The sequence below is a fragment of the Lonchura striata genome, chromosome 9 (assembly GCF_046129695.1).
Source record: "Lonchura striata isolate bLonStr1 chromosome 9, bLonStr1.mat, whole genome shotgun sequence".
Lineage (NCBI taxonomy): Eukaryota > Metazoa > Chordata > Aves > Passeriformes > Estrildidae > Lonchura > Lonchura striata.
Window position 1 is genome coordinate 22,663,447 of NC_134611.1, and position 11,327 is coordinate 22,674,773.

At 38.8% G+C, this 11,327-nt stretch overlaps 1 protein-coding gene across 2 annotated transcripts in view; it reads left to right on the top strand.

The window, feature by feature from the left end:
* Positions 1-8,172, top strand: part of PALMD (palmdelphin) — a 47,048-nt gene extending 38,876 nt beyond the window's left edge. For both annotated transcript variants that reach the window (XM_021525339.3, XM_021525350.3), the window contains 4 exons: positions 450-483; positions 580-690; positions 1,388-2,488; positions 6,587-8,172. In XM_021525339.3, coding sequence (XP_021381014.1) covers positions 450-483; positions 580-690; positions 1,388-2,488; positions 6,587-6,630 — 1,290 coding nt within the window. In that variant the 3' untranslated portion in view covers positions 6,631-8,172. The remainder of the gene's footprint in view (positions 1-449; positions 484-579; positions 691-1,387; positions 2,489-6,586) is intronic.
* Positions 8,173-11,327: the final 3,155 nt, after the last annotated feature.

The following is an 11,327-nucleotide window of genomic DNA, read 5'->3' on the forward strand; positions in this document are numbered from 1 at the left end:
AAGGTAATTTTAATATTTTTAAATCTCTTAAACCATATCAAAAAATACAGTGATGAAACTAAACTTCAGTTCTCCAGCTGTTCTTGCATACACACACACTGTATTCTCTGAAGGGAGATAAGTAAAACTGGAAAGCCAAAGTAGGACCTGTAGAAAAATCTTTGACACCAACCAGGCTGGGCCACAGTGGGAGGCCAGGTCACTGTTTAACACTTCATAATACTTTTGTCCTTCCCTGTGTGACTTGGAATCATATTGGCAAAAGACCACAGAAATTTCACTTTCTCACTCACCATGCTCCAACTGAGTACATTTCACTTTTAGCCTCTTCTCTGTATGAAGCTGTGCACACAAAAGGTTAAAACTATCAGGGAAACTAAAGCACTGTATAGTTAACATCTTAAAAGTAACTATCACATTTATTGTTAATGGTTCTCTTTCCCACCTAGTCTGTGAAGACTGAAAAAGCTGGATTTGAAAAAGGTACGTTTAGTCAAAAGAATATTTTTTAAAAGGTTCTTGTAGAAGTAAGTTAAAACATACTAACGCTTTGTGGATCTGTGGATCTTCTTTACTCAGAGGCAGCAGACTACATATATGCCAGCATCCCCGACCTTCCCAAGTATTTCAGACCTTCTGCACTGAGAAGTACAGCACATGCTGACATGGATGATGAAGAAAAAAGAAAAGGTACTGCTTATTAGTAACTCCAGAATGTGTCAATATGTACAAAAGCTTCCTATATATTGAATATAACACATTTTAAGCAAAGAATAGACATTATAGATATGAGACATTTGTTCTCATTTAAGCTGTGTTACCAGCTAGGTCATCAAAACCGAGAGGTGAGACAGTGGTGTAAAGTATGTGCCACTGAGAATAACTCTTTTCACCACTGACACTTCTTTCCAGCACTTCATTCTTCTGCCTGTCATAACTAAGTACAGACTCCCTTCATATCATTCATTTCACATATTCTATCTGCACTTACAGCTGTTGGGTAGCCAGCAGTAGTCAGCTATTTCCCAATTACTGCAAAGCCTCCTAACCCTTCAGAGTACCCAAGACTCTCTGGCTTTGCAGCACATGGAGCTCTTCAGCTGCTATTGCCCAGCATAACACCAGGGGCCAAGGCTAAATCTGGATTTTTCAGTCTATCATGTAATGAAAACTGTCTCAGCAGCTGATTCTTCCTCACAGAATTAAAACACTTTTTTCCACAGGAAAAAGGGGACATCCAAAATTAGAATCTAATATACAGGTTGTGTATGTAATAATTTCACATATTTAATAATTCATTCTGGCAGTTGTTCTCTATCACTGTCAGAAGTCCTTTATTTCTTGCAGCTACTGCATTACCAGTTTAAGCACTTGTTTCTTTCAACAGCATTGTTTGCCATGGAAATTAAGGTTGAAAAAGACATGAAGACCGGAGAAAACACAGTGTTATCAACAATACCTCTTCCCTCAAAGGAGTTTAAAGAGACAGGAATTAAAGTCTATGATGATGGCAGGAAGTCAGTGTATGCAGTGTCCTCAAATGGGACCACAACACAAAATGGGATGGATGAACTTGCTCCTGTTGAAGTGGAAGACCTGCTACGACAGGCAACTGAAAAAAATTCTCAGTCTCCCACAGAGTACCATGAACCTGTCTTTGCAAACAAATTCTGCAGGCCAGTTACTCCTCAGATAGACAAACTAGCCCCAGGACCAAAACCAGAAGACACTGACAAAAGAGAGATGAATGGATTTAGCAATCATCAAACAGGGTTCCCCTCCAAAACAGAGCCCTTTATGCAGCAAAATAAAGAGAATGGCCTTGGTCTTCCAAAGGTAATACAACCAAAATCTCCCTCTCCAGTAGTTTCCCATACAGAGAAGAAAGTGCATACTAATCCTGAGAACAGAATGATTCATAATGAAGAAAGAAATGCTGCACCTGAGGAATTAAAACCTTACCAGAATACAAGGGAAAAACATGGTGAGACAAGGTTTTTAAATCCCTGTCCTCCTAACACAGCATCCCCTGCACCTCAGGATGAGGAAGATGTTCGGTACAACATTGTCCAGGCTGTACCCTGTTACGTGGATGAATCTGAACCTGTAACAATGGTTTTCATGGGTTACCAGCGTGTTGATGATGACGATGCAGAAGCAAGCCAGAAGTTGTCCCCATACGACGGGGTTATCCATGCAGAACTGGTTATCATTGATGATGATGATGACGAAGATGACAGCAAATCTGAGAAACCAGCATATCATCCCATAGGCCATTATAGTCAAGTTTATCAGCCACCAAACAGGAAAACCACAGAAGCTCAACAGACAAATCCTGTGAGCAGTCTGGGTGCAAGCCTGAACAAGATACCCCATAAAAATTCCATTTCCCTGCAAGAGCAAGAGGAACGCTTAAGCTCACCAACACACCATGCTCATCTTCACAGCCAGATGTCTGGAGATGGTACAGAAGATCCCTCTCTAACAGGTAACAGAAAAGGAAAATCATGTCACTGCTGCTTGCTCATGTAGCAAAATGATACTGCTTTTATCTCCTGGCAACTGTATCACTTACATTGTTTGGATTGTTTCAGACTAATATGCTATTAATAATAATTTTTTGCTCTTGTTTGTTAACAAATACCAATCTACATTTTGAATCTTTTGAATTATTTTGTCTTCAGCAATGCACTAGTTACCATATCAAAATTTGGAAAATAAACTATTAGAGAAATTCCATTCCTATAACCTCGAAAGATTAAAAGTGGTATTCTTCCAAGTTCCATTAATGCTACCAAAATTAGCAGAATTAGTTTCCATTTCTTGTAGGTAACTAACAGCATTGCTACTTAACAATTCCTCCTCCCTCACTGGCATGTTTTTCTGCCTGTCTCCATTCCAACAACTTCCTAGATCATCCAAGTTACACCTTAAATAAGAAAGACTACTTAATAATCAGCTTTACTTTGTATTTTTAAGGAATCAACATTGCCAACATTGTCTTGATAGTGTTTATGCAAGTTTTAACATTTTTTCCATTAACCCGAGTTAGATATTTTTATAGCTTCTGAAAGATAATGAATCAGTTTTCACCACTACACACTGTTAATTCAGTAGTCCACAAAGTTATTTTTGAATAATTTTTTATATTCTATTAATACATACAGTATCTATTTCTTACTATAAAACTTTATAATAAAAGTTTGAAAGCAATAGCAGAATCTTCCAGAAACATAGAAAACTCTTCTCTATTATTATGTTGCATTTTAACACATACGATTAGACTCCATTTAAGTATACTTACAGAGCAGCAGATTGCAGTCACTTTCCACTTGAAGGAAAGAACACTCTGGTTGAATTACTGGAAGATCAGGGGTCCCGATTCCACATTCTCTCCCTCCAGAGAATTTGCAGCAAAAATGTAAAGCTGAATTGACAGCCCAGGTATTCTTTATATTAACCAGGAGGAGAGGATGATCTTTGCATCATATAAGAACTTTGAAGTATTTTTGCATCAGTAGGCAGTGATTGGGAAGAACTGTTCAGCAAGCAAGGCTCTCAGCTTTTAGGAGTATCAATATCATAGAGTCATGCACACAAAAGCCAGAAACTGCAGCGCAGCCCATCCCTTCTGATCAATAAGGCCACTACACTTTTCCATTACCTTTGCTTTCCGCAAGCACCCATCGTGCCATCTGTGTAATTCCCTGTGTTCTTCAGCACCAAGAGCTGCTGCCAGCAGCTTTTATGCCAGCAACTGGAAACAGTAGTTAGTACACATAAGATAAACCACTCCAGAAGCTGCTTTAGCCCATTATATTTTGGGGATGGTCCTGTCACATAAATATAGGATAACTGAGAAGGGACACTCACCCACCAGCAGGTTTCCACTGAAACAGGTCATTCATCCCACAGCACAGAGTGGGTGCTCCTGAAAGTATCCTTAGAAAGTTGTCCAAGTAGTAACTACAAGCTGGCAGTACCATTCAGGTGGGCCATACACAGGCCATGAGATTTTAGCTAAGCACCCTTATCTATACCAACCTCTGCTTATTTGTGTCCCTCAGGAGAAGCATCTCAAGTTTCTACGTTTTCCCCCTTCCACTCAGACACTTCACAAACAATCTGGGTTCTCTCTCATTTGAGGTTAATGAAAAACAAATACTTTCAGGAAAGAGGACTAAGCACAAATATAGCAAAGATATTCAAGAATCTGTCCTGTAAATCTGTGTTTGGTCTCAGCCATTTACTTGCAACTATCCCACCAATAAGAAAATGGCCACTTGGGAAAAATGGATCCCAGCTAAATTAAAAGCAGTTTGGCAATTACCTCAAAAAATTCCCCCAGTCAGCACTGCCTCCAAGTGAGTATCTTCATGCCTAGTAGAATTTGGAACTAAGCCATACTCTTCTTTAGCCCTCCACTTATTTATTGCCACTCCCTGGGACATTTTTGATCAGTGGAAAAAGCCAGGAAGTGACTCAATCTTTCCCAAGTAGCCCTATAATCCTACTGAGACTTCTAAAAGAGAAACAAAACCAGGAAAGCCTCTTGCTCTAGAACAATGTATTATACAGAGCTGTTTCTTAGAGAAATATATTGTTTTCAAACCAGTCATTGATGCCCACCCTATCAGGTTCACCCTAAACACCACTAGAGAAAAGAGTGGAGTCTATTTTTGGTAGCTTATCATTCATTACTAAAACAACAAACAGTAAAACAGAAAAATGAATCCTCTTGGAAACTAAAGCTTTGGGAAGCACTTACAGCACTTAAACATTAAAGAAGCACTGAGGACTCTGAAAGACAATGGAAAACAAAGAAGCAGAGGAGAGACCAGCATGATGGCCCCTCATGTAACAGTTTTTCTTTAGAAAGGAAATGAACATTCAGAACAAGTTACTTGAATTAGTTAGCAATGGCCAAGGACAAGGAAGCAGAGGCATTATTCCATGTGCCAATCTATACAGAGATAGATCAGATTAAATCTGGAGCTTTTCATACTCACAATCTTACAAAGACGTAGGACATACCTTTTCCACATGGCAGCAATTTTCCTTCTCCCACAAGCTCCTTTCTTTACCGATATCTCAAAGTACTTACCCTCAGAAAGCCATACAGAGAAAAGGATGACAACACTATAATTGGTACAGACATATTTGCATTATTAGGGCTTATTTTCTTCTTCAAATTTCAGGCAAATGAATTCAAGCACAAATGTTTTGAAGATACAATACTTATTAGGGAAATGAAAACTCCTTGGGAGGGAACAAAGGCTAGACATAGTGAAATGAATAAGAAAATGCAAAACTAAAGCTGAATAAGCAGCAAAACATACTGACAGTGTGGAACAGGCTCTCATGGGACACGAAGGTCCAAGGCTTTTGGCAGCTAGCTAGTCTAGATTAGCTATTTTTTTCTACCACTGGAATCTTTGCGACCTTCAAAAACACAATGGAGACAGCTCCATTTGTGCTGAAGAAAGTAAAATAAAAAATCCTTTTTAATGAAGATTCATGCACATCATTTTTCCCTGTAATGTATAGAGCAAGACAAAACAAAACTATGAGCTATAAGTGAGGCATCAAAATGACTGTTCTCAAACCATGACCAGGGCTTAAATCCTTCAGAATTCCTCAGCCTGTAAAAAGTACACAGTGTCTTTGTAAGAGCTAAGGTTAACATCAGTGGCTCTATGATATAAAGTTACACTCAGATGCTTCTATGATTTGCATCAACTTCAGCATTCAAAACATAGCTTGAGTTGGACACTTGCTGACATGTGTAAATCAAGTAAACAGCTGCTTTGACCCCTCGTGTCTCAGCAGAGAGACATATGCAGGGTGCAGGAATGAGACACACTATTTTTGGTGACTCTTCAAACTAGCAGGTCAGAGTAATAGAGATTATTCCCATTGCATTCTCAGATCAACAATGTGCTGGGGGGAGGCTTTTACATATCAAACAACAGCATTATATTGCTGTTCTAAAAATAACCTTCACATTAAATCATTGGCCTTTTGCTGTCCCTTTCAAACTTACCCCCATTATACCCAGTTACAGACAATAGCCATACTGATGTTTATACAGGTGCTGTTACTGCATCAGAAAAAATCAGGAACATGACTAACTCCCACTCTGACTCACAACTCTGGGAAGAAAGCAAAGTTTTCTCTGAGCATCACAGAAAAGGAAAAGGTTTCCAAACAGTTACAGCTCCCACCAAGAAGTTTAGTTTAAACAAAGTTGGTTTAATTATCCGTGCATCCTTTTAATCTGTCAGCTTCCAGTCAAGGGCAAAACCAACTCTGTATAATGTGTTAGTGAAGGTGACAGACACAAAACAGAAAGGAGCTGTGCTAATTTTTAAATAGCAGTTACGGAGTAATTTCTAAATATACTCACTATATTGCAAAATTACCAGAACTAACACCTTCTATGATTTCTTTCTATAACACTAAACCAATGCTTATTCTGCTGGATTAACCACCGGAGGTATGTATATTCATTTTTCTATATAAGGATATTTTGCTTCAGAAATAGAAATAAAGACTTAAAATGCAATGGTTTTGTTTATTTTTGCAGCTCTGAGGATGAGAATGGCAAAGCTGGGGAAAAAGGTCCTTTAACAGCTGTAATGACATGGAAGTTAAATTTACCACTCAAAGCAGATAAAGCTAAGAAGACTTTCTTCTACATACTTTTTCTAGATCATAACGCTTGTTTTGCTACTCTGTTTCATGGGCTGTTTTGCCCTCTGCATAATGCAATGGACTTTAACAGACTTTCCAATTTGACCAACTGTCACATGCACACATATCACATCCTGGAATTTGTTAAAAGTAGTGGGAAGTTACCTAAAGCCATAAATGCAGTGTACATACAAGTATGAAGACGTGCGCATACCTGTTCTCACAATCAGAAATATGCTGCCGTTGCATACACAGAGCAGATAAACACCCATCTCCATGGAACTTCATGGGACATTGTTTTCACAATAAAGTGTGCCAATCCATCTGATTTTGACTGAAAATGCTGTTCCAGCATTATTTTTGTAAAAGCATTGGTTAATAAAAAGCAAAATATGAGAGAAGAGTGGGAAGACATGTAAATATAAAATGTGCTTTCCAATTATACTACCTTAGATAAAATGTAAAGCATTCCTTTTTAAGCGACAGCAGAAGACAAAAAATAATTAAGCCAGCATATTGAAATATTTAGCCCCCTTCTAGACCTCCACAGTCACCCTTCATGTTACATATGACAGTGTAGCCATCTTCACACTCTGCTCTCTTCACCATCCCACAAACGTGCTGCCCACCCACAACTTCACAGATCAATCCTGTGCATAATATGAACAGCCTGACCTCCTGAGCATGGTTTCACCTCCCAGCCTGCTGAGAAAGCTCTGCTTTTCCAAGAAACTGGTTGTCAGACAGGCAGTGCTGTCCATCAAAAAAAAAAAACAAAAACAACCCCAACCAAACAAAAAACCCTCAGCAACAGAAAAATACTCACACAGCCATACTGTTTAGGTTTCAGTGAGCTGGGGAGCTCAAATCAGGCAAGCCTCCCACCAGAAATACTGAGTTGCCAGTAGCTTGTCCTGCAGCTGAATACAAAGATCTGTTACAGGTGCAGCCACTGCTGGGCACAGTTCTCCAGCAAGTTTCAAGGCTCCCACCAAAAAATAGGCTAATTCTTTCCACATGATAGAGGAGGTAAGGGCCCTAAAACCAGGTTCAATCACACCTACAGAGATCATGTCCAAGTCAGATTTTCCAGTACATAGTTCTTGGGTAGAAAAAGTGCCTCATAGCCCATTGCACCCTTATACTCAAATCAGAAGAACAGCTATAATTCAACTAGGTCTTAGCCTCATTTGTAATACTAAACAGATAAAGCTCACATTGTGTTATTCTGGTATAGCTGACTCAAATTATGCACAAAAAAAAAAGCCACAAGTTTTTGCTGGTATTCTTTTCAAAGCAGGAAACTGAAGTTACTACCTCAAACTGAGGCACGATGGTAGTAATTGACTGATTTGTAGCCTCTAAACATTTGGTGGCTCCCAGTCTGATGTGGGTAATAATCTCAAATTTTAAGACTTGTCAGAAATGGTTACCTGGAGATGAAATAGTAAATAAGAACAAATAAATTTTATTATAGTACTTTTCCTCTATGTCTATCCTCTTGTTTGTTGTTGTTTTATAGTGGATCTTTTTCTTATGCTTCTTCTGTTATTTGCTGGTTGTGAAAGCAGAAGGCTTCAGCCTCAACTCTTAAGGACAGACCAAAAAAATGAGAGCAGGTGAGTGATACGAAGTAGTCACAAACAATTTTTGTAACAGAAGCAGATGGCTATGGACACTCATCCTCTGCTTCCCCAACAACCTGTACTATTAAACTTAAAGTAGTGTGGAAAAGGGAGCAACTATCATCACAATACTAGTCAAAGTGGTTTAAAGGAAAGACTGGAAAGTAGGAATGTTCATCATCTGAGTGCTACAGCCCCAGAGCTTTCCTGCATCCTGTATCAACAAGAACAGAAATACAAGGTGGCAAATCATCTTTTCAAAAGTCAGTACAGATGCCATGCAAAACTCTAATTCATTATTAAAGCCAAGTGATTTCTAAGGCCCCACAAGACAAAAGTCTCTCTGAAGAAAAGCTGAAGCTGCACTTCTTCTTAAGTGCAGTATCCTTTTTGTGGGATGATTGTCATAAAGAGCTGGTTCAGTGATGCAATTTTGTGGTTTACATTATGTAAAGTCACTTTTGCACAGCACAAGGAAGACCAGCAGAAGCTAGACAGTGGTTGAACTAGGTCAGGTATGAACTAAAACAGGTGGCTCCAAGCACATCTGAAGAATTTGTCCTGTGCTGGTTCTGCTGTGCCACTTTCTCAGGCATGTGCAACCGTTTCCCCCTTCTCACAAACCCCTTGGAGAAGTCAGAATCAGATTTATGCAAGCAAAGAATTTCTCAGAGCTACTTGCTAATCATCCCTGTTAACCACCCTTCCATTCACTTGGACTCTTCTTACTTCAATCTACACCAAAACCACCGAGGTATTAATTTCTGCGTGGAAATGCAGAATACTGCAGTTTTTCCTTGGCAATTGCTGTTCATCTTCAGTTGTCTGAATAAGGATATACCCACATGACAAAAGAAAACCATCCATACCTGCTCAAACAAAAGCTTAATAATAGATAGCAAGCAAACACCCATTCCAAAATATCTATCTGTATGAGATGGCCTGAATTAAAATACTGAGTTTCTGAAAATGTTTCCAATTAGTTCATTTAGGAACACTTCCTATTTTGGAAAACCTTCATATGTCAACCTCTCACGGACAGTTTATAGCAAGCAAGCAAAACAGAAGTGCTGTTATTTGAACAAGGGCGCCACATAGTGTTAGGAACACAAAACAGGCAAGCTCTCCTCAGCCTTCCCTGGGTAAAGGAAAAATATGGCCATTATAACACAGAACTGGATGTCTCCCCATCTCGTGATTTTTGAAAAAACAGAAAACAACGTAGCACGCAGTGTAAGGAGGAGAAATTAAATACACCTCCTGTTTCATGCTGCAGCTTAAAATGTCAACTAAAAACTACTTGAAGCAAAAAACAGTAGCTGTGAACTCCCATTACATTTGCACCAAGTAATTTTTGTTCAAAGCACAGGCAAAGAAACATGATTTGTAGCTAAGCCAAGAGCAGATTATGAGTATTTGGAGGCTGCACCTAACAATCAAAACAGTAAACAACTTGCGAGACTAATCACAAATTTCTACCTGTCATCTATTTTCCTGCCAATATCAAACAAACCCTTCTGCAGATTTTTTTCAAAGGAGTACCCAAAAAAACTTCGGAAGATATTGGAATACAATGACATATTACTTCCTCTTACTAGTTATGCAGTTAAAGGGCAGGAGTGGCAGTGTGAACAGAAATTATGTAAAATAAGCAAGTCTTTCAATTAAGTTACAATACTGTACATAAGAGCTCCCATAAGAAACTAGACCATACTACAAGCAGTGGGAAGAAAAAATTTATCCAGAACAATCAACAATTTTGCCAATTTAAAAGTTGCATTAGACACAAAACAAGGAAACCTTTTTCTTCTTGAGGAAAAGAAACTGTTTCAAGAAGTGAAACTATTTTAACATTCAATTTCAATAGTGGTTTCTCCAGGAAGGATTTACATAGCTGTAATTTATAAAACAATATGTACAAAAAACCAGACAATCCATTTTGCTCCTAGGCAAGACTTTTCTAGTTTCCTTTTGACAGTATTTTCACCTTACTAAAAGGGACAATAACTTTTATTGAGATATTTACATTCATGTTTTAAAACCCACATTCATTGTCATCTGTAAATGAAAAAACCCTCAGTACAGCTATTTTATTATAGAAAGAATCTGGCATTAACCTTAACTTAAAAAGCCATCAATTATGAGTGATTTTTCTTCTATAAATTCACAGTAGATGAAAGAGTCCCAAACTTTAGCAGTAGATGAGCCTGAGATTCCCAGGCTTTTTGAGATAAGAATTCTCTAAAAAAACATCACACCCACACAGTTGGCCCCATGCTGCTCATCCTTCAGCCTGGGTTGTGACTCACTTCTTCATAGTTCCCCTTTCCCACCCTGCACATGACTTTCCTAAGGGAGATTATTCAACTTGGACTCACTCACAGTCAGCTGCTGCTGACAAAGGGATTCATTCCAGCTCCATAAATGCCCTTATGGCTAATCAGGTATCTGAGCAGCCAAAAAGATCACTGACTACAAACAAATGTCACCTGTATCTTCCTGAATATCGCCTGTTGTCCACGCAACAGGCTGCACTATGGACTTGGGAAGGTGGAGGAAGAGACAGGACCAGACAGCTTTGGTAACTGCACAGAACCACCACCTGACACACACCTACAAGTATGTTAGAGCTGGCCACACTTGTAGAGATGTCGATGTAAAAGTCTATAGCAAGTCAGGCCTCACTACTCAACTATTCTGTCCAATCTTCCCAACATCTTAATTCCCAGCTAGCTTAGTATGCCTAGCTGAAAAACATATCTTGAATTGCTACAACTAAAAATCAATACTTTTCAGTAAGAAAAATGAAGATGTGTGGGAGCAAGCTATTTGGAGCCACAAAATACAAGTGCAAAGCACTCTAAGTGCACAACATATTGTACCTAGTTCGTATATTTGAAGAAACCTTTTGTTGACTAAAAAATTGCCCCCCAATATTCTTTCAGAATAGAGTTATTATAGAATTCTTATAGTTCTGTGTTCTAGATATGCCAGATCAAAGGACTCTCC